General features: G+C 42.1%; 1 protein-coding gene across 2 annotated transcripts in view; it reads left to right on the plus strand.

Moving 5' to 3' along the window:
• Positions 1-24,671, plus strand: part of LOC132815089 (microtubule cross-linking factor 1) — a 210,990-nt gene that overhangs the window by 83,346 nt on the left and 102,973 nt on the right. For both annotated transcript variants that reach the window (XM_060823835.1, XM_060823836.1), the window contains exon 4: positions 17,442-17,501. In XM_060823835.1, coding sequence (XP_060679818.1) covers positions 17,442-17,501 — 60 coding nt within the window. The remainder of the gene's footprint in view (positions 1-17,441; positions 17,502-24,671) is intronic.

Here is a 24,671-nt window from a genome sequence, read left to right on the forward strand (position 1 = left end):
GCATATCGCACTGTGGGAGGAAACCAGAGCACCCAGAGGTGGTCTCTAGCGCTGAGAGGCAACAGTGCTAACCACTGAGCCACCCCAATGAGTGTGGACTCTTCACTTTAAGGTTGCCTATATTTGCAAGCTACGACTTGGGGAATAATGTCATGAATTCTATTGTAATGAACACTGTGTTAATTGTTGAATTAATATCTAGGACTGAGCTTCGAGATGCAATGAATAGAATCGTGACTGCCTGCTTAAAATATTCCAACTTTGTGCATATGTAGTTAGTAATGTGGAAGGTGTATTTAGGGTGATGATTTATTTTATGTGGAAAAATGTCAATTGTTATGAACAACCCTATTGTTGCTTAAACCTGTTTAAGACCGTGGTGTCTCGGAAATTAAAGAGCTCCAGTGTCATGGCTTGCAGTTTAATGGAGTGTTGATGTTTGAGGATACAGATGAATTCTTCTCATTTTGCTTCGATATCAGTCCAAATGTCTCAACACAAACAGAAGGTTTTGTTACCATGTGGTTGAGTGACCTCATAAATGAGTTGGTGAGCATGAAAAAGGAGGCTGTAAAATTCAAAAGCAAACCTTGAAATTCAAAAGTTAATCCTTGAGAAAATCTCCAGGATAGCCCTCGAAAAAAATTATTTTGTCATCAGGCCAGATTCAAAGAAGCAGAGCTGACTGCATAATGTGAATAACCAAGAATTGTGAGGTCATGTCGTGGTTGTCCAGGACATTGGTTAGGCTACTTTTGGAATACTGCGTGCAGTTCTGGTCTCCTGTCTATTGGAAGGATGTTGTGAAACTTGAAGTGGTTCAGAAAAGATTTACAATGTTGCCAGGGTTGCAGCAGTGGAGGCTGAGGGGTGACCCTATAAAGCTTTATAAAATCACGAGGGGCATGGATAAGATAAGTAGATAAAGTCTTTTCCCTGGGGTGGGGGAGTCCATAGGTTTAGGGTCAGAGGGGAAAGATGTAAAAGAGACCTAAGGGGCAACTTTTTCACGCAGAGGGTGGAATAAGCTGCTAGAGGAAGTGGTAAAGACTGGTACAATTGCAACATTTAAGAGGCATTTGGATGGGTATATGAATAGGAAGGGTATGGAGGGATATGGGCCCGGTGCTGGCAGGTGGGACTAGATTGTGTTGGGATATCTGGTTGGCGTGGTCGAGTTGGACCGGGGGGGTCTGTTTCCATGCTGTACATCTCTATGACTCTAAGTGTGTGCAATTGAAACATGAGGTTTTGATGTGCTTTACAAATAGAGACATTGAGTACAAAAGTGAGGAGGTTTTGCTGAATCTATATAGAATATTTTGACCCCATTATGACCATGGCTTCCTATTCTGGAATATCTGAAGGCTTTGACAGAAATTTAGAAGAGATTTAATTGAATAGTTCCAGTGATGAGGGATTACTGAGAAGCTGTGTTTGCTCTCTTCAGAGCCAATAAACCTGGGGGATTTTGATAAACGTGTAGAAAATTAAGAAGGTATTTAGTTAGAATAAACAAAAACTGTATTCAGCCACTAAGATTGATAATAGATGGCTCAGAGTTAACCACATTGAAAATGATTGGAAGAGAATGGGAGGTAACATGAGAAAAAATTGTCGTACAGAAATTGGTTAACACCTGACACTGTAGTGGATAAAGATTGGAATTAGAGTTCAAAAAGGAAATTGCATAAATGTTTGGAAAAATCAAAATGGGGAAAGAATGTGGTGGATGGTGACAATCTAGGACTGAATTTCTCTTGGAAAGAACTGAAAGGAACACAATGAGTAGAATAATCTCCTTCAGATCTGCGTTATTCCATTACATAGAACTCAAATTGCATCGCAAAGGCTCTTGACAAGCTATCAAAGAAGTGGAAGCAAGGGGATAAAAGACTCAGAAACAATATTTCTATCTTGTCCCTGAAGGAACCCTATATAGAAAAGAATCTCTGAGATAAATTCTAATCTCTGAAACAAATTCTATGTTAATTTGTAATGCAGGGAAAAAAACACCAGGCCCTGAGTAACTGTCACAAAAGTTTTTTCCACTTGATCTTCAACACCAGCAACATTTGACACCAAAGCAAAGGTCGTTCTTCCCTGGGGATGGGGTTACAATCTGTGCTGGGTCAATCTTTCAGTCAAGGAGCATCCACTGAAGAATGAATCCCACAGTTAGTCATGGCATCAAGAACTCACCTGAGGTAAATTTACTGCTCAAGTTGAGAAAGCATTTTTATTTCTGGTCAGCGACAATCCTAGCAGTGATTACATCATCAAAATTTTACTTCTCAGTTAGGGTGTGCTCAATAGTTTTAAAATGTTGTTGATTCTTTTTGGTGGGTGTTGCACAGGGATCTATGTTTAAAGGTCTTCATAAAAAACATAAAAATGGGGGACTGAAGTAGGCCGTTTAGCCCTTCGGGCCTGTTCTGCTATTCAGTATGAACATAATTGATCCTCTACTTTAGCACCATGTTCCCACGTTCTCCCCATATCTCTGATGCCAATGAAATCTAAACATTTATCTATCTCATTCTTGAATATATTCTGTGACTTTTCCTCCAAAGCTTTTTGTGGTCAAGAACTTCCACAGGCTCATTACCCTTTGAGTGAAGAAATCTTTCCTCCTTTTGGTCTTAAGGTCCTTGGATAAAATTTATTTCACTGGCCTCTGTTGGGTTCCTTTTTTCTATGGTGTTCAACGCCATAAGAAATTCCATTAAAATGGTTGTACAGAGTCCTGCAAAGGTACTCTATGATTGTCCATTGTCCTAATTATGACAAAAAATATATTCATGTATATGGTTTCTCTTCTTTCATTTAGTTTTAATCCTCACAGCCTTTTGTCGTGGTTTTCATTGACTTTTCACTTCTGCTTTCGCTTTTGGTTTTCCCCCACTCTGTAATAAACTATTCCCAATCTGTGCTGGCAAAATATGCAGCACGCCCCTCCAATGTTTGATACGTATTGAGGCTGAGGATCGTTTATTCTGTCTGCTTTTCTCCATAGGATGTGACCCTCCGGAACAATTGCTTTTAGCAAGGAACGTTTGACTTGGTATATTATTGCCCACTATCCAGTGGCAGCACTGTGTCAGCCAGAGAGTTGGAGGCAGATTGGGACTTAGAGCAGGGCTCACAGCCAGTTTATTTTACAATATATCAAGCCTTATTAAAGCAGCAGTCTACTGACTCTATTTAAAAAGAGCTCCAGTGAAGTGGGGGAAACAGAACTGATGACAGTAAGTACAAGTGATAGACCCAGCAACGTCTAAGTGGTAGTTTCTGAATAATTTCTCCAGATTGCAAAAGCAAAGTACTGCAGATGCTGAAAATTTGAAATAAAAGCTGAAAATGCCGGAGAGGCTCAGTGAGTAGGGCAGCACCTGTGGAGAGAAAAACTGAGCTCGCGTTTCACGTCTGTAGCCTTTTCGGTTGTTTTTTTTGTCTACAGATGCTGCTTGACTCTCTGAATTTTTTTAGCATTTTTTTTATTTCTCTGGGTCGACTTTCCTATCTTTGGCCTGCGCTGAGCAATGATAGATGAAAATGTCAAAATGATCGATTAAAATTTGGTAATAGAAAACATTTAACACACAACCATGTGGTTTTCCTTCAGATTTCATTTGATCCATCAAGTTCCGAGATAGATTTCAATTGTAAAACTCATCATTAATGTCCCCTTGTATTTGTAGCAAGTAAGACAGGAGCAGTTTTGTCAGAGGTGATGCAATCACTGATGAGGACCATTGGGTAGAGATTGTACAACCATTAACTGTAGAGAGTATTACAAACAGATCTGTTGAAGGCATTTTGATTTGTGAGGAGTGAGATACCGGTTGCATTTAGACTGGATTTCTGCCGCACATCTGATACACAGTTGCATGCTCAGATGTGTGTAAGTGAGCTGATGTAGGGAGGCTGGCTCCTTTACAGTTGACATTTCTTTTCAGCCAAGGTGTGCACGGATTGGATTGGCTGGGGGCACACAGCTGTGTCCGCCAACAGCCCATCACATTGTAAAAGTGCCTATTTGGATGCCTATTTTTCAAAGAGTGCATCAATGAAATAAATCTTCCAGAGCTGTAAATGTCTGAGAGGAATCTTTAATCCAAGCAAAATGTCCTGGAAGGCAACAATAACGGCAGTGTTTTTCTTGACTTAAAAAATCCCTTTGTAAGTAGCTTTAAATATATGTTGAAAAATGTTCAGACCTTTCATTTTCCAATCCCATATGAATGAGAAAGTAACATAATGGGTAGTAAGTTGTTACAGACAGGAGATTCTCATGGTTTCTGACATCTTTGGTCTTCTTTGTTTGTTTGTTAGACTTTGTATCTCAGCACTTTGAGATGTCCTGTGATTGTAAAAGACACTATATAAATGCAAGCTTGCTTTTTTATGATTTAGAAATGTTTAAACAAATAAAGGCTGGAATTCTGCGAACTGATGCATTCATTTATTGTTAAATATTTGGCTCAGCACTGTACTGTGTGGTATGAAGTAAAATCCCTGTTTTAGATTTCTACCTGTAACACCAGTATTGTTCAGTTGCCAAAAAAAATCAATGTTTTCCTAATCCCAGTGTTACTGAAACATTCTGCGTTCTTGAGCATATTGTTTCTAATTAAATAACTGGTGTGCTGTATCTACTAAATCATGTAAATACAAAGTAAGGTTGGTACATTGTTAATTATAGTCAGTATGTAGAGAAATTTTAAAGAACATTGAGGGATAATTCTTCCAAGACATTCCAAATCACCCCACCCAAAGCACTCACACACACGCACGCACATGTGCCCTCACACTCACTCTCACACACATACATGCATGCACACATGCACAGTATGACATTCCTCTCACATTATCCCTCGGAACATCACATAAGCTAATTAAAACAATAAACAATGAATGCTGGAAACAAAGACAGCAATTGCTGGAGAAACTCAGCAGGTCTGGCAGCATCTATGGGGAGAAAGCAGAGTTAATGTTTCAGGTCCAGTGACCCTTCGTCGGAACCCTGAGGCTGCTCTGCCTGTAATTGGTTAGTTTGGTAACAGGAGAAAATGAGGACTGCAGATGCTGGAGATCAGAGCTGAAAATGTGTTGCTGGAAAAGTGCAGCAGGTCAGGCAGCATCCAAGGAGCAGGAGAATCGACGTTTCGGGCATGAGCCCTTCTTCAGGAATGAGGAAGGTGTGCCAAGCAGGATAAGATAAAAGGTAGGGAGGAGGGATTTGGGGGAGGGGTGTTGGAAATGCGATAGGTGGAAGGAGGTTAAGGTGAGGGTGATAGGCCGGAGAGGGGGTGGGCGCGGAGAGGTCAGGAAGAAGATTGCAGGTTAGGAGGGTGGTGCTGAGTTCGAGGGTTGGGACTGAGACAAGGTGGGGGAAGGGGAAATGAGGAAACTGGAGAAATCTGAGTTCATCCTTAATGGTTGGAGGGTTCCTAGGCAGAAGATGAGGCGCTCTTCCTCCAGCTGTCGTGTTGCTATGGTCTGGCGATGGAGGAGTCCAAGGACCTGCATGTCCTTGGTGGAGTGGGAGGGGGAGTTTGGTAGCAAGCAAGTCAGAACTGGATTTTTCCACATCAGCTCTACGTTGAGCTATTGGTAAAGGGGCTACATTTATAGAAACATGTAAGCTGGGAGTAGGAGTATGTTATTCAGCCCTTCAAGCCCATTCAAGATTGTAACACTGCTCTACCTTAAGATATTCCTGCCTTAATGAACTCCAGGTTGTTGCTCTATAATGCGATGATTGCATTCTTGTACAACCCCGTGCTATCGAAAAATCATGCTTTAGAAATAGTGTCCCCAATTCGTCAATTGCATTACAGCAAATTCGCGTGTCATAGCAGATTGACCTGTGCATCTTAATGCCTTCAATATCGAAATGTTTATGAATCTCTTTCTGAGAATTCCAGAGGCTCACTGCCCTCTGAGTGAAAAATATCTCCTTGTCCCAGTCCTAACTAGTCCACCCCATATCCTGAGACCATATGTTCTGTCCAAACTCCCCAACCAGACTTGCTTCTCGCTACCATCCGGTCTGTCTGTCCCTGTTAGACTTACATACATTTCACATTTTTTATTTGTTTTACATAGAATTGATGAGTTGTGAGGAAAGTGTGACGGCTGTATTTTCTGCCTTTACTGTTTTGACTGGTTGGTGGGAGGGGATGACTAGGGTCACTTCTCTCAAGGGAACACCCTGTGAAGCCCACCCTGAATGCAGCAGAATCTCAATGTTTCCCATTTACTTCCTAATATAACTGAGCAGTTACATAGCTGACTTCAGCAAAATCTTGATGAGCGTTGAGTTTTCGTCTCGAGCATATGACAGATATAAAGTAGGAGTTTGCTCTGCCATTTTATAAAGTGATCTGATCGAGGCCTTCACATTCCTGCCTAACCACGATAACATTTTACTTCTATGTTTGTCATGAAGTCTTCGGAAATATTCAATAACACTGTCGCTGCTGCTCTCTTGGGGAGAGAATTCCCAAAACTTTCTGCTGTCTGAACTGGGGAAAAGAAACATAAGACTTAGAAAGTCAGGCCTTACGTTGTTCAACTGTGTCACCTTTTCCTGCCATGAGTCCCGTCAGACAATAGTACAGCAATGGTTACCATGCTCTCCCCAGCTCACCATGGACACAGTACCCATTGGAGTTAAACAATTATTGAGTGAGCAATACTGAAAGTTATTACCCATCTGACTGGGATGGCCCCATGTCAGATTCGGGGGTGGGGGTAACTAGGATTTCATTCTGCCCTTTCAAAGAAATAGGTGGATATTTATTCCAGGAAAATGTCTTACGACAGATGATACACCTGTACATTGTGTGGCCTGAGCAGTAATCGTTCCTGTCGTCCATTGAAAAGAGTCTTGTCTGGAGCTTACAGTGGGGTGGCACGCTGGCTCAGTGGTTAGCCTCACAGCACCCAGGTTCGATTCCAGCCTCGGGCGACTGTCTGTGTGGAGTTTGCACATTCTCTCTGTGTCTGCGGGCGTTTCCTTTGGGTGCTCTGGTTTCCTCCCGCAGTCCAAAGATGTGCAGATCAGGTGGATTGGCCATGCTAAATTACCCATACTCTTCAGGGATATGTAGGTTAGGTACATTAGTCGGGGGTAAATATAGGCTAATAGAGTAGGGGAATGGGTCTGGCTAGCTTACTCTTCAGAGGGTCAGTGTGGACTTGTTGGGCTGAAGGGCCTGTTTCCACACTGTAGGGATTCCATGCTATAGCAGGTTGAAGGCACAATGGAGTTAACAGTGCTTTGCTGTTGATATGACAAAAAGCTGACTCTCAAAGGTAGGTTTTGAAGAGAGTATTAAATGAACGGAGAGTATTCCAGTGTTTCTGACCCAGACAGCTGAAGACACGGCCTTGAGTGGTCAAACACAATTAAAGTCAGAGCTGTGTAAGAGGGTGGATTCAGAGGAACACGAGGTTATATACTGAAGGGGTTACAGAAAGCGGAAGGATCATGCCATGGAGGGATTTGATAACAAAGCTGGAATTTTCTCCATCCTGGAGAAGTCCAGTTACTAGAACTAAAATAGGAACGGACTTGACTCCAGAGGAGGCAAGGGCTGGAAGTGATCTTTGTCCAGCACCGTCCAATGGCGAGGCCACTGCTGGGGCTACTATCCAATTGAGGAAGGGTGAGCTGCTATCCCAAAGTTGATGGCCCATTGAGAGAGGGAGAGAAAGAAAAAGAGCCAGAAGACCACCAGACACAGCTGTAGATCTTCCAGGAATGAGCACAATACCCAGAAAAGAGAGGAGTGCCCCCTGAAATGACCACGCATTGGAGAAGACATCAGGATCCCCTTTCCTGGTGCTCTCTCCCAACATATTGCCAGCCTTCTCAACTTCCAGCCATCTCCTGAAGAATCTCAGCTCAAAGGCAACAGTTTTAAACTTGAGGTGTTGCTGGGCAGGAAGCGAATGGGAGATGTTGGGTGTATAGGACATAAACAGTGAATGCCTGCCCTCTCAAAAATAGGTCATTGGCATCTGAATAACTATATGTTGTTAAGAGTCAAAATAAAAAAATCTAAATATTATGTGATCAACTGAAGAAAATATGTTGGGTTATTTCTCATTGTGAGCATCTCTTTACCGCATGAAGAGAATTTTGAGTGTGATTACAAGACTAGTTCCTAGGGAAGGGAAGTCTTCTGGTTGTTTTTACGCTTGTGGGAACAGCATGAGGATTCAAACAACCAGCAGATAAGGTGGGATCTTATTGAATGGTTGAGTCAGCTAAAGGGACCAAATGGTTTATTTCTGCTCCTAATTTATATCCTTGTATGTTTGTACAATAAGAGATCAAAAATTATATAAAGCTTACCACCTTCTCTAAAAATTTGCCAGGATTTTGTTATTTATACTCTATACTATTATTTATGGTAAAAATTTTATAATTTTCTCATGTTTTGGGTCTGATTGACTTAAAGGAAGATGGAATAGTGAAGGAGGTCATGTGGCCTACTCTGAACCCTCCTTAACAACAGAGGTCTGGGTGACTTGGTCGCTATGGGGGATGGTAGGACTCAAGTTATTTTATGAAGAGGTGGGCACAAGATAATCATAATGGTTAGATCAACTGTACTGACTCAGAATGTTAGTCTCCAAGTCTGTCAGAGCAGTATTAGGGATTCCAGGCTTTATAAATGGTTATACTACAATCTTGCTATTTAATTTCATGACAAAACAGTATTTAGAAGATAATTATTCAGCATTTCTTTCTGGACACAAGGCCCATGTGATTTCTGTTACAATTGAGACAGGCTTTGGGGAAAATAACATTGAAAGCCATCATTGTATCCATCCATTTTCTTTAATTATCCCAGAAACTCGCAAACAGATTGTAATAGGTAGTATTCTCATCTGGAAACTAAGTAATCTTGATGGTGGATTGGATTTGGTTCTTCATATAAAGCTGAAAGTAGAAAATGACTTGTCAATGCTTTAGTGAAGCTCTGATTTGGAGATGCTGGTGTTGGACTGGGGTGTACAAAGTTAAAAATCACACAACACCAGGTTATAGTCCAACAGATTTAATTTGAAGCACACTAGCTTTCGAAGCGACGCTCCTTCATCAGGTGATTCACCTGATGAAGGAGCAAGGCTCCGAAAGCTAGTGTGCTTCCAATTAAACCTGTAGGACTATAACCTGGTGTTGTGTGATTTTTAACTTCGTGAAGCTCAGATGTCTCCAAGAATGAGAAATGGATTTCCCAGTTGCCAACATCCTAGGACATCTCCAGGGCTTAAAATTTCCAGAAGTCTGGCTCATTTATGTGAAAGCCATTCCTCCTAATGACAACAACAAATGCTGGAGATCACAGCAGGTCAGGCAGCAACCATGGAGAGAGGCAAGCTAATATTTCGAGTCTAGATAACTCTTCATCAGAGTTCTGTTGAAGAGTCATCTTGACATGAAACATTATCTTGCTCTCTCTCCGTGAATGCAACCTGACCCGCTGTGGTCTCCAGCATTTATTGTTTTCAGTACATGCTCCAGCATCTGCACTAGTTGGTTCCTCCTAATGTAGAGCCTACATTCATGATCATCCCCCCCACCCCTTGGCCCCTGGTACCACTGCAGAATATCAGGATCAGCTTGTTTTCTGGGAAGTTTTGAGGGTTCAGGGAGAGGGTTCAGATATCAGGAGGACGTTGGAGTAGAAAAAGCTTTGCTTGCTTTCCCAATTACATTCTCAATCCTTTCATGATTGTGAATAGTTTCTCCCTATCTGTCCAATCATATCAAATACTTCAGTCTGATCTGCTTTTAGCCTTCTATTCAAGAAAAAGAACAATCCCAACTTCCCTGAACAATGAACAATGAGGAATCTTGCCTCAGTAATGATTAGGCTATCCACTAAATTTGCTTTGCTATATCTTTTAGTGCTGCTTAATGGTACAGAAACTAATTTGGGGCCAGTTGAGAACTTGAATAAAACAGATTTAGGTAAAAACAATGACTGCAGATGCTGGAAACCAGATTCTGGATCAGTGATGCTGGAAGAGCACAGCAGTTCAGGCAGCATCCTTGATTTAGTCAGGTGTAACCCTAGAAGGCACAAATAAAGTCTAGCTAAGCTTTTTATTATTATTTTAAAGTTTTAGGTGAAAAAGACCTCAGGGTGAAAGGAGTTTAATATCCTAAGGATATTGAAATTCACTAATTAGGTTGCAGAGTTAGTTGTGAAGTTTTGCGTGTAGGTATAGATACTATTAAGAAACTGGTAGCTCATACATAGCTCAAAGTTTGAAGCTAATTTAGTCTGTACAGTACCAGTGCAAAATTGGGCTTTACTCACTTCTTGTTTGGGTGACATTGGTACTGTTAAGGGACCAGTAGATGCAGCTTTGTGTGCATATTTTTGCCTTAAATTGCTGCTGCATTGATGAGGCTGTTAACAGATGCACATCCCAATTATGGTCAGCTCCTTACAGTTGAATTGCTGGTTGATTTCTTCTGGCTGTAGTTTCAGTTCTGCAAGTGTGTGCTCCCTGGAATTCTCTTCAATTCACAAAGGTCTAGTGGAGTGGATGTGACAGCTGCTGACTTCCAGGCTTCAGCACAAGCGAGCGTGACTAGGAGAGTGACAGAGGTCAGGCAGAGTAGGGCAAGCTGCTAGCAGAAGGAGGAGAAGAAAGCGGGGTGGAAGGAATCTCAGCCAGAAACCATATCCCACAGAGTATTCAGGGTGCCACTGACCTCAGTGAGTGTTAGTGAACGTGTGAGATGTTTGCACTTCAAGAATAGCATTGTCACTAGAACTACCCACCAGCTGTAGCCACAGCCACATTTCAGAAAGTGGCGTTGCCAATGATTGTGAAGATTTACATGTATCTTACTCCTAAGAGACTTGTGCAGGAATTGTTTGGAACATCTGAGAGCTTGTTAGTGACTTGGTTAAGGGAAGTCACCAAACGTCTCTGTTTATATTGTACTAAATCTTGTTCAGTTTTGCTGGAGGGCAGAATATGGCTTTATTAGCATCACAGGCTTCCACAGGATTCCCTTCCCTGCACGCTCATCATACTATGGATATCATATGGAAATGCTGTCGTGTAGCAGAGTAGAAAGGGATTCTACTCAGTGTCCCATTGCTGTGTGACCACAGGCAGCAGATTGAGCAGCTCAAAGTCCAGTCCTGTTATCGACCTCACAATGCCATCTTTCTTTGGCGGTCTGCTGTCCATCCTGCATTTGAGTCACCACGGTCAGTCACTACTGGCCAGTAGGGACAAGTGACTCCAGGGTGCGACTCACACACATGTGGGTAGCATCCTGACAATGAGAGCCATAGTACTGTTCCATCTGTTCTCATGTTGGAACATTGCTTCTGCCACAGCTGCCTGGAGAAGTCAAGACTCATGGCAATGCTGGCTAATCTCAGCTTCATGCGAACCATCTCTTTCAGTCAAAAGTGGAAATATGTTTCCAAACAACCTGAACAGTCCCATCCTCCCTGAGCTGTCCAGGAAAAACAAACTTGAATGTATATCATCATCCATTGGCCAAGTCTCCCTTTCTCCAATTCACCAGTCCCAGTTACCCATTCATCAATTTCCCAAAGTCATAGAGTCATAGAGATGTACAACACAGAAACATACCCTTCATCCAACCCTTCCATGCTGACCATATATCCCAACCCAGTCTAGTCCCATCTATCAGCACCTGGCCCATATCCCTCCAAACCCTTCCTATTCATATACCCACAGATGCCTTTTAAAAATTACAATTGTACCAGCCTCCACCACTTCCTGTGGCAGCTCATTCCATACATGTACCACTCTCTGTATGAAAAGATTACCCCTTAGGGGTTACCTCTTTTGCTCACATCCAAATCATTTATATAAATGATGAAAAGTAGTGGACCTAGCACCGATCCTTGTGGCACTCCACTGGTCACAGGCCTCCAGTTTGAAAAACAACCCTCCACAACCACCCTCTGTCTTCTACCTTTGAGCCAGTTCTGTATCCAAATGGCAAGTTCTCCCTGTATTTCACGAGATATAATCTTACTAACCAGTCTCTCGTGGGGAACCTTGTTGAACGCCTTACTGAAGTCCATATAGATCACATCTACCGCTCTACCCTTATCAATCCTCTTTGTTACTTCTTCAGAAAACTCAATCAAGTTTGTGAGACATGATTTCCCACACACAAAGTCATGTTGACTATCCCAAATCAGTCCTTGTCTTTTCAAATACATGTACACCCTGTCCTTCAGGATCCGTCCAACAACTTGCCCACCACCGCCATCAGGAGCTGGAAAGACTTGCTGCTCTTAGTGTTGGCACAGGACACATGGGGGTCACATTGTGACCTCGCACTGTGGGAAAGAAACCTTGCGGTCAGGAATATACATTAGATTTTCAGTAAGTGCTGTGCTGATTTTCCACCTGTATCTTTTGCTCAGATTCCCAGTGTGCATTCCAGAACACAAGTCTCCTTGTGCAAGGTCACGAAACATTGGAAAAGATCATAGTGTAAGACAATACAAGCTTTGTTGATGATTACACTGTTTCTTACATTGAGGTCACATAAAATATTGAATAAATTAGCAAAGTGGAGACATTCGATGCTGGAGCTAACCTCATTATGATAAAGAGGACTTGATTTGGCTGAGATAGATGGGGTCATTAAGAGATTGTTTTTAAGAAGGTACCCCTCTTCTCCCGCAGTTCATTCAGTCGCTTGCACAGTCCGTGGATTACTTGCTTTTGTTTTGTTCACCCGCCAGTATTTTTAACTGTCCATCAGCAAGCATCTGGCTGGAAATGTGAGAGCGACATGGGCTCTTTGATTACTAACCGCTGCTCTTTTCTGTACTGGTGCCATCGAGAGGTGGAAATACCTCAACAGGAGGCAGTTCATGGGGAGTTCTTGGCCCAGACCATGATGCCTTGCGCTATCTGTCAGGTTCAATGAACTTCAGATGCTTACTGAGTTAGTGGCATTTTCGAAAGCTATAACCGTGTGCAGTAGAACTAACCACTATGAAAAACAGCACTGTAGCAGTACAGGGAATGTAAACTGCCAGCTGGTTTAATGCCTCTGTATCAAACTCTGAAGTTTTATAATGTCTTTTTCATGAAATTGATGAACTTTGTTTAAGGCTTTAGTACTGCAGCCTCTTCACTACCTCACACTCTGATGCATCATTAGATGGAATACTTCTTTATAAACAGTTCCCTCAGATGTTTAATGCAGGCGTTTTTTTCATGCCCCTCTCCATACTAATTCAGAAAGCACGCTTCTTTGTGTACAGTGTAAAATTCTCCTCGATGTAATGCAGATCTCCAATAAAATATTACTTGCAGCAGAGTCCATCCTCTGTAAAACACTCCTATCTGTAACATGTCCTCCTCAGTAATTAGCACACCATATAAAGTATCCCTTGCTGCACTGTTTGTGCTCCATAAAATCCATTAGCACATCCTTCAACAAATCTCTATAAAGTTCTCATTTGTAAGTTGCCAAATAAAAGCTCTTTTTGTGCTGCTTTGAGTTCCAAAGCATGATGTAAATCACATCCTTCATGGTTCTGCCGCTCGGAGGGAACCTGCTTTCAGTCTGCATTGTGAAAGGGTCTAATGTATTCGATTAGATCAGGAGTATACATTAGATTTTCAGTAAGTTCTGTGCTGATTTTCCACCTGTACATTTTACTCAGATTCTCAGTGTGCATTCCAGAGCACAAGTCTCCTTGTGCAAGGTTAAGAAATGCTGGAAAAGTTACTCTCCTGTCCCAGATCATAGTTTAAGGCAGTATGAGCTTTACTACGGATTACACTGTACCATGGAAAACTACCTGAAAAATGTGATCAGGGCAGCTCAAAAGTGGTCTGTATACAACAACAATGATTGGTCAGTGCATTGAGTATAGATGTTTGGGAGATCATATTGAATTGTACAGGACATTGGTTAGACCATTTTTTAGAACACTGCATTCAATTGTGGTTTCCCTGCTATAGGAAGATGTTGTGAAACTTGAAAGAGTTCAGAAAAGATTTACAAGGATATTGCCAGGATTGGAGAGTTTAAGCTGAAGGGAAAGGCAGGAGCTATTTTCCCTGGAGTTTCAGAGGCTGAGGGGTGACCTTATAGAGGTTTATAAGATCACGAGGGGCTTGGATAGAGTAAATAACCAAGGTCTTTCCCCCAGGTTGGGGGAGTCCAAAACTAGAGGGCATAGGTTTAGCTGAGAGGAGAAAGATTTATAACGGACCTAAGGGGCAACTTTGTCACACAGCGGATGATGGTATATGGAATGAGCTGCCAGAGGAAGTGGTGGAGACTGGTACAATTACATCGTTTAAAAGGCATCTGGATAGGTATGTGCATAGGAGGGGTTTAGAGGGATATGGGCCAAATGCTGGTAAGTGGGACTAGATTAATTTAGAATATCTGGTCGACGTGGGCAATTTGGACCGAAGGGTGTGTTTCTATGCTGTATATCTCTGCGATTATGTGTGTGTCGCTGGCTTGGCAGATTAATGTTAATCTGTGTTATAATGCCAATAGGCATTAAAACTCATCTCTATTTTTGGGATTTAATTCTGTTTTCTACAGCTATAATAAATAATACTTTATGCAAGTGGTACCATATTCCAAATTTAAAGGAACAGTCAAACTTAAAAAACACTGCAACTTGCTCAACTCCCTTTCTTATCCCTTACTGCCACCAAAAAAACTTTTGAATGCAATATCAATGCTGAGAAATTCTGTCATCTTCAGTTATCTAAGCAACACAATCCTGTTTCTGTGTTTCATTTATCAGCAGTGGACGGAAACACACGAAGGCTGAAACTGGCTGTGGGCTTCGCCACAGATCAAGGTCTGCCAAAGCACGAAGGAGGGGCTGCCCTATGAGGTTTGAGATTAGAGTCTCCTCCTCCCTGCTCGCATGAGACACAATAGAATTCCAAGGGATGCAATGAAAACAGCACAGGACTGAGAGTATGTGTGAGATAGTGCCATGCACTATCACCCACATCCAGGAACGATCACCGTCACCACACATTGCAGAGTGCAGTTCAGGATTGCTCATCAGTCAGTGGTGTGACCTTGACCTTGCACAAGTGAAATTATTGACTTCACCTGAGAGGATAAAGGGCTGTGTGTAACGATGTGGATGGTATTTGTTTAATGTATGGCTAGGATCCAAAGAAATAATTAAAAATACAGTCATAATATTCACTTTTCAGCATTATCGCTGCTACACAGAGCAGTGAGTTTAGTCTGGGTTTCGCTGAACGTCTACATCAGCAAAGCCTTGAGGTTGTCCGAGTCTTCATTATGTTGACATGCTTGACACCTCTGTCTACTTCAAAAAAAATTAATTCAACGTCTATAGTGTGGACACAGTCTTGAAGTGAAAATAAAGGCTTCATTTATGTAGTACCTTTTGCAAACGCTTAAATGTGCTTTACAGCCAATCAAGTACATTATTTCAAAGTGTAGACACAACAAAATGCAGTAGCTATTATGCACAGAAGAGTGAGATAATGACCAATAATCTGTTTTATAATGATGTTGACTGGGGGAATAAATATTGGCCAGTGATAACACCCTTGCTCTTCTTTGAAGTATTGTTACGGGATCTAATTTCCTCTAACTCACCATCTCATTTATAAAGCAGCAGTGCAGCACTCCCTCTGTTTAACATTGGAATGCCGGGTTAGATTGTTTCAGGCTCAAGTTCTTGACTGCAGCTCGAACCCCAACAGCAACAGTGCACCCAGCTGAGCCGCAGGGGAGACTGGAGAAAGCTAAAGACATATTATGTTGTGACAACTTGTTACAGTTTAATTCCTAATGTGTGTGGGGGTCTGATTTCTTTATGCACACTGGCAGACAGTGAAAGGAATCCTGAGCACTCTCCACATGTCAAGTTCATGATCTCAACTTGAGTTCCAGAGAGATGCTGACTGTAAACCATGCGTCATTGCCTAGCAACAGAAGGAAAACTGAAGTCAACACTGGATGTTCTGGTGGATTTTACACTGACCCTCAAGCAAGTTGACTGACCATCTCCCTAGCACAATGTCCTGTCAGTGAAAACGTTGCAACAGCAATAATTAAAGATCTGTGCTCGGATGACTCTTTGTATACTCCTCCTCTCAAGTCTTACAACTATTTCTGTTTTCCAGCATGGAGTTTTGAATGAAACACAACCCACAGCATTCGAGAGTTTTATCAGTTAAATGGTGGGTTCGAGTGGCTGGGCAGGGTGGGGTGACCAGAATCAGGGAGGTGCCACGTGATGGAGGCCTGCACTAGGCCTTGCCACAGGGATTGGTGAGTCACAAGATGGCTGAATGTCCAGCTTGCAGCAGTGGTAGTGGGCATACCTTTGAGCCAAAAGGTTTGGCTTCAAATCCACCAGCTGCAGTGATATGTCTGAACAGGTTGATTTAAAATACATAAATCCTTAATAAATCTCTGAAAGTCTTGAGCTTCCTAATTCACCATCTGGTTGTCAGAGTATGGAACAGTCTGAGCAGAAAATTAGTTCTCAGACATGTTAGGAAGCCTATTGGATGATATGGGTTTTAGCAGCATTACAAAATAAAGAATATTTGTAAATATGAACACTACTGCTGTATGGCAGTAGTGGAGTGGGGAACAAAAAAACAGTATAATCAGGAGATTAGAATCTCTTCAATTGAGAAGACTGACTCTGAGCTAGCTGGCCACAACCAGTATACTGCGGGGAAGGGAGTCACTCTGTGCTGGACTGTGCTGTCAGCTTAACTCTTTTTCTTGGCAACAATAAAAAATAAAAATTATTTGTATAAAGGCTGAGACGACAATGGTGACTACTGTTTAAATACAAAACAAAAATTGAAAGAACAGCGGATACTGTAAATCTGAAACAAAAACACAAGCTGCTGGAAAAGCTCAGCAGGTCTGGCAGCATCCTGTGAAGAGAAATTGGAGTTAATGTTTCGGGTTTGGAGACCCTTCCTCAGAACCCTTCACCAGACCTGAAACATTAACTCTGATTTCTCTTCACAGATGCTCCCAGACCTGCTGAGCTTTTCCAGCAACTTGTGCTTTTGTTACTGTTTAAATGCACTCCATTGGCTGCGAAGAACTTAGGGATGTCCACTGGTTGTAAAATGTATGATATGTCCGCAATTCTTTTTATAATGGGCTATCATATCAATGTTTGCTGGTACAATTATCACCCAAGTTTAGAGATAACAATTAGTCTGCAAATGAACAGTGTGTTCTTTTGACACTTGCCTACCATTTTAATTGAAGTGTTAAGTTGTTTGATTTGAAGCTTTTAATAAGTGGGTGGTGACTGGGATTTTTTTCACCCTGCACTGTGAATGTTTATGTTATCTCTTATCTTCTCTCATGATAGCTTTTTGGCGTTTGTCTCTTACAGAGCTCCTTGAAGAGAAGAGGAAGCCGAGAGTTTTACAAAGATAAGAAAAGTGCCACGCAGGTAAACTATGAGTTCTCGGGGGCTATCTCCCACTGCTAAGTATTACGTTCCCTTGAGCCTACAAGGTTGATTCAATTCCAGTTTTTCATGGGTTAGGTATTTTTAGCCTGACTTGGCAACGTTACGATTTAATACAGCGAAACTTCCAATTGTTGCAAGGAGTCAACACCATGAACTGATACTAAAAAAAAATCCAATCAATTCATTTTGTGATGTTAACCTTTCTTTATGGATTTATCCATAACTTCCTTGTCTATATTTTTCTGTGAGTGGTGAGCTAATTGACAGGGGTCCAAGGGAGGAGGTAGGGGACAGGAATTATTGTTCCAACTTAATACCAAGAGGGAAATTGATTAAGAGGATTACAGCACCCAAAACACAGAAAGTATGCAGCCCACTTAAACCATATAGCCATTAAAGTGACGGGACCATCCCATCCTGGTAACTGATTCAGGCAGGAACAGAATAGGGAGATAAGACTCTTCCACAGAACCTGTCAGACTCAAAATGTTACCTTTCTTTCTCTCTCCACAAATGTTACCAGACCTGCTGAGTTTTTCCAGCGTGTCTTGTGTGTTACAGGGCCAGGAGCTTAGAATCCCTACAGCGTGGAACCAGGTCCTTTGGCCCAACAAGTCCACACTGATCCTTCCAAGAGTAGCCCACCCAGACCCATTCCCCTACATTTAGCTCCTGACCAATACACCCAACCTACACATCCCTGAACACCATGGGTGATTTAGCATGGCCAATTCACCTAACCTGCACATCTTTGGATTGTGGAAGGAAACCAGTGTTCTCTGAGAAAATCCACACAGACACAGGGAGAATGTGCAAACTCCACACAGTCGCCTAAGGCTGGAATCAAACCCAGGTCCCTGGCGTTGTGAGGCAGCAGTATTAACCACTGGGCCACCATTGGAGAACAGTTAGTTATGATATGTCCACCATCAAAAGGAAATTACTTTGACCCATCGTATTTGCTCCCTCCTGAAAGATCCCACATTGTATCACTCAGTTGTTGCTAATTACTTCCAGGATTTTGAGCTCCTCTATAGTAAAGTGCATTTTTGATCATTTTAAGGTGTAGAAGAATTGTTACCAATTCTAAATGAGCCTTGACTAGACTGAGGCAGTGCATCCTCACCATGTCATTGATTTTGAATTCTTGTATTGGATACATCATTATAGTGAATGCTATTGCTAGAGTTTCCCAGCAGATGTGAATGAGTCTTAGATGTGAATGAGCTGATGGAGCTGGTCATGTATGAAAGTTAATAGTCCTTTTAAATGCCATCAACCACCCCTGAAGGTGAGTAAATCAGTTGCACCATGCATATGGTATTACACCCTCACAACCTTCTATTCAAAAGCAGGCAGACTGCGGGGCATTGTGTCATTGTGATTTCTGATGCTGCAGTCAATATTGAAAGACTGTGTGATGGCCTTTGTGGTTTTAAAACTTTTCATTCAGCTACCTCTAAAATTCAGACCACAGTTTGCCAGAGAAGATGGTTTTGAGAATTCTATCATCACTCATGTGAATGGCATTGTCAGACTAATATGGCAACATCTCTTTGAGTTGTTCTATTTCATATTGTGTCAGTGTTGATGCCTCCTATCCTGATACTTTGTAGACAGTGCAATAGAAATGGTCAAGTGACTCGATGGTCACAGTCCTTGACTCCACTATTATGGTAGGGTGGTGAGGCTAGTGCTCATAGAGGTTAGGCGAGGTCTTGCACTTTGGCAAAAAGAAGAAAAGCATAGACTACTTTCTAAATGGTGAGAAAATTCATAAAGCCAAAGTATAAAAGGATCTGGAAGTGCTAGTCGAGGATTCTCTAAAGGTAAACATGCAGGTTGAGTCCGTGATTAAGAAAGCGAATGCAATGTTGTCACTTATCTCAAGAGGGTTGGAATATAAAAGCACCATTGTGCTACTGAGACTTTATAAAGCTCTGGTTAGGCCCCATTTGGAGTACTGTGCCCAGTTTTGGTCCCCACACCTCAGGAAGGACATACTGGCACTGGAACGTGTCCAGCGGAGATTCACACGGATGATCCCTGGAATGGTTGGTCTAACATATGAGGAACGGCTGAGGATCCTGGGATTGTATTCATTGGAGTTTAGAAGATTAAGGGGAGACTTAATAGAAACTTACAAGATAATACATGGCTTGGAAAGGGTGGATGCTAGGAAATTGTTTCCATTAGGCGAGGAGACTAGGACCTGTGGGCACAGCCTTAGAATTAGAGGGGGTCAATTCAGAACAGAAATGCGGAGACATTTCTTCAGCCAGAGAGTTGTGGGCCTGTGGAATTCATTGCCGCAGAGTGCAGTGGGGGCCGGGACGCTAAATGTCTTCAAGGCAGAGATTGATAGATTCTTGATGTCATGAGGAATTAAGGGCTATGGGGAGAATGCGGGTAAGTGGAGTTGAAATGCCCATCAGCCATGATTGAATGGCGGAGTGGAGTCGATGGGCCGAATGGCCTTACTTCCACTCCTATGTCTTATGGTCTAATGGTCTTATCATAGACTGATTTTTATCGCCAAGCTTCATTCCTAAAGGCATCTCCACCAGAGGTGACAGAGCTGGCTCTGCCAAGCAGGTGGGTGACACCATTGGGTTTAATTTGTGATGTTCTGTGAGGGGAAATAATGGAGGGAGTGGGATTTGACTGATCTTAAATCGAATGTTATAACTTGAAGCCTCAGTGATCTCCTATGAGTTGTACATGACTACAGTCCTTTTCTGTTTAATTATAAGGACAAAAGGCTGTGCTCATGCAAAGGTCTGATAGAACGATTGGATCTCCTAGAGATGGTAGCACAGGTTGTGGGAAAGAGCATGTTGTGAGTGATTATTTGTGTTATGTTAGTTTGGAGATTCCCCACCACCGTTTAATATCAGGTATAGATTTCTGTCTTTCCTGAATCATGCAAGGGGAGAACATGGCCTTAGTTTGATGGTACCAGTGACTGTACAAATGGTAGACCATGTTCTCAAACTCCAGGGCACCAGGATATCACATTGAATAGAACTGGTGGCTTTTCAAGTGAATAACAATAGCCCAGAAATTCTCCTGGTCTGCCCTACATTTCCCTGGATTTGGCAGGCCGGGAAATTCTACTGGACACTTTGATGTCCTGCTCAATACCAGATTGGTTTTCTCAAAGAAGTATTTTCCACTAATGATTGGTTCCGTTTACAGGATAGTGGAGGTGAGGAAATATACTGTTTGTTGATTGACATGACAACCCATAACTTATAGAAATCCACATTGTTTACGTCATTAAAATCTTGTGTCCACTTCAGGTTGCCAGACCTTATTGTGAAGGGCAAGGAGATTGCTGATAAGACTCCAGTGCCATGCAGAGAATGTGGCGGATGAGCAGCATCATTTTTTACGTTCTTAAGTTACTAGATGATCGCAACTCCCCAAATTACTGTATATTGCTGGTAAACTCTGCATCCTCCCACCTGCTTGTCTCAATCATCACCATCAGCTGATCTACTGGATCACCGCTGTCCCCTCAGTTCCACCCACAGGGGCAGCTGCACGGTCTCCCTCAGAGCACAGAGAGCTCGCTCACAAACCTTTCTCCAATGTCCAGTGAAACTCCTGACAGCAGGTTAAAGCCTCAGTGGTGGGCACTAATCTATCAGTCACACTTCAACAGCTGATCGCAGTGGAACGGCCCACTTCTAAATTAGTCAATTGCCTGTTCATTTTCTTTCAACATTTTTTTTCAATTGCTGACTGCCACAGAGCCGTTATGTTGGACAAGAATTGGAACATATAATCAGCAAAACAGATCATTATGTTGCCATGGCAAAGACCAAGTGTTACTAGGTTATTGATATAGGAATTAAATTCCTGGGAATTTATTGACTAATGACCAAACATAATATAGGCTGAAAGAATAGTTGTTGATTTATTACAAAAAAAATAGTTGCTGGAGAAACTCAGCAGGTCTGGCAGCATCTGCGGACAGAAAGCAGAGTTAACGTTTCCAGTCACCCTTCTTCAGAGCAAGATAATTTCCCATTTCTGAATAAGCGTCACTGGATTTGGAATGTTAACTCTGCTTTGCTTTGTCTCTCTGCAAATGTTCCCAGACCTGCAGGGATTCTCCAGCAATTTCTGTTTTTGTTGCAGATTTCCAGCATCCACAGTTTTTTGTTTGTTGTTGATTTATTGTTGACTCAACTATTTAAAGCTGAGTCTTACAGTCCAAGAATGTCTCAGGTTTAATCCTCAATTTGCATCATGTTTGATCTCCGACCTGTGTCCACATGAGAACGGGCCTCCATTAGGATTATGGTCTCACTCCTGATTGTCATTTTCACAAACAATGCATGGACAGGAAGGAAATGTGTGGACGCTGTGTTTGGTGAAGACACACACAGACAATATACTGTCCCTTGCCACACAGCTTGTATATGAGGATTAGCTGCTCCAAGCAATCAGGTGTTGGAGAATTGTATACCAACAATGATTCAACATATTTGGGGGAACATTGCCAGGGAAAAAGAAGTCATATGGATAACTGGGTCTGAAGCTATCTTATGAGGGGAGTAATAACAAACAGACTCAGTCTTTGGCTACATATGCTTCTTGATAGTTTATCTTTTAGCCTTTCACACAAATGTGCACCAATGACTATATTTTAATGGTTGTAAACCACTTAGGGACATCATGACATTATGAAATACTGTACAAATTCAAACCTGTGTAATTATAGTTAGAGGTCCCAGGTATGCCTGAACTTTGTATTTTGTCTTTCTAGTTTCCTTGTGTGTTAAGGAGGAGCAGATGTACTTTGTGACAGGGACGATTTGAATTGAGTAATGATTGTAACTTTCAAACCCCAGGGTCTCCCACTCCATACCTACCACCCACCTGCTGCTGGAAACCTGCCTCCTGCCACATGATAGCCTGGCCAGGGGTTCAAATCCCCCTTGTCACACAAAGAGAACAACATGGAAACTTCCTGGCCCAAACCCCCTTCCCTTCCCATTATGGTCACACTCACATTCTGGGATGATCATATTCACGGTTACAAATGAGTACAGGATACTAGTCAGTATTGTGTTTACAGCTATTGCATGGAGACAAGTTTCCGGATGTAGGTTTGCTCATTGAGCTGAAAGGTTCCTTTCCAGATGTTTCGTCACCCTTTTAAGTAACATCTTCAGTGGGCCTCCGGGCAAAGCACTGCTGTTGATTCCTGCTTCCTATTTATATATTTGAGTTTCTTTGGGTTGGTGATGTCCTTTACTGTGGTGATGTCATTTCCTTTTCTTTTTCTCAGGGATTGGTAGATAGGGTCTAACTCGATGTGTTTGTTGATAGAGTTCCAGTTGGAATGCCATGCTTCTAAGAATTCTTGCACGTGTCTCTGTTTGGCTTGTCCTAGGATGGATGTGTTGTACCAGTCGAGGTGGTGTCGTTCCTCATCTGTATGTAAGGATACTAGTGAGAGAGGGTCATGTTATTTTGTGGCTAGTTGATGTTCATGAATCCTGGTGGCTAGTTTTCTGCCTGTTTGTCCGATGTAGTGTTTGTTACAGTTCTTGCATGGTATTTTGTAAATGACATTAGTTTTGCTTGTTGTCACATTGGAATCACATTGCCTTTAACAGCTGGAAATCAGACTGTGCTTGATAGTCCATCTCAGAACTGCAGATGCTGACATAGAGAATAGGGGATGGGGATATTCCCCAGTGGAAAGGCAAGGCCAAAGTGCTTAAATTCGTTTAAGGATACATATTACCCTATTCCCACACATTGGCGCTGGGTCTTTGATTTTTAAGGCATCCAAATGCCCGCCTGATTCAGGTGCCATCACAGCAACCCAAGACAGATGGAGATTGCTGAACCATGTTGTTTGAGTTGAAGAACAGGACAAAGGTGCAGGAGACAAGTACCTTTACTGATCTCGCTAATGTCAGATCTGGTGTCTTTAAAAATAATTGAACAAAAATATAACTAAACTTTGAACTGAAGCTACATCAGGAGCAAGTCTCCATTTCTGAGTAATTTGGTGACAATCATTGCAAAGATAAGGATTTCAGGCATGTTGCTGTTACAATTTCCTGTCTGCTCCATGGAATTCTTATTGACAGTCAGTGTCCAATATTTCTCAATATTCCCAGTGTGTTATTCCATTTAGGGAGAGCAGCTAGAAACGTGTCTACAGGAAAACAACACATGTGGACCAAATATTGCAGATGTCTAATGGTAACGCTCACCAGTAAGCTGAGCAGGCTTCCAAGGATGTAATGTTCTCCATTGTTCCACAATTCCTGTGTGATGGTCTCTAATCCAACTTGACAATGTTCACAGTTATGAATTTCTAAAATCTCACCACAGTATTTGTCAATTCCCTTGTCAACTCCTCCCAAACGGAACAGTCCATTGAGCTGTGCAGTCATTAAAACATCATATGTCCTATCAAGTCCATGCCAGCTCTCTCTGTGAATAGCAACCCAGTCAGCCTCAAGCTTATATGAACAAATTGATCAGATGATGCCTTAATTCATTGAAAAGCAAAATGGTAGATGCTGGAAATCTGAAGTAAAAAGAGAAAATTCTCCAGTGGGACTGGCAGCACCTGTGGAGAGAGAGGTAGAATTAACAGTTTGAATCCAACATGACTCTTCTCCAGAACTGAAAAGGGCTAGAAAATTACCGACTTTAGAACTCCCTTGATCTTTTGCTCTGGTCACCCTCACCATCTGTTCTACTCGGTCCTTGTCGTCCCCTCCATTTTGTCAACGGCATAAAAACCACCATTCTCCAAACATACGTAGCTGTACCTGTTGAGTTTCTGCAGTGTTTTCCCTTTTTATCCTTAATTCACCTGTCAGTTTGAATTCATAGATGAATGGTTTTAGTGTGGTCACGTTCACATTTATTTTGAAGAAGGGTTTTACCCCTCCACTCATTCGGCATGAGGCTTGTCTTGACAGCAATGGGACCTGCTGCTAGCTTGGTCTCTCAGTCAGCAGTCGGCAGCTGTTTCATGAGTGTCCCAGTGGAAACCTTATGTCCAGGCTTCAATTCTCCCTGATACACTGTGAAGTAAAGAGCCACTTCATTAACTCACAGGCTTTTGCTAGCGTCAAGTTCTCAGAGAGAGCTGTGATCGATTGATTT

This window comes from Hemiscyllium ocellatum, chromosome 4, assembly GCF_020745735.1.
Source record: "Hemiscyllium ocellatum isolate sHemOce1 chromosome 4, sHemOce1.pat.X.cur, whole genome shotgun sequence".
NCBI lineage: Eukaryota > Metazoa > Chordata > Chondrichthyes > Orectolobiformes > Hemiscylliidae > Hemiscyllium > Hemiscyllium ocellatum.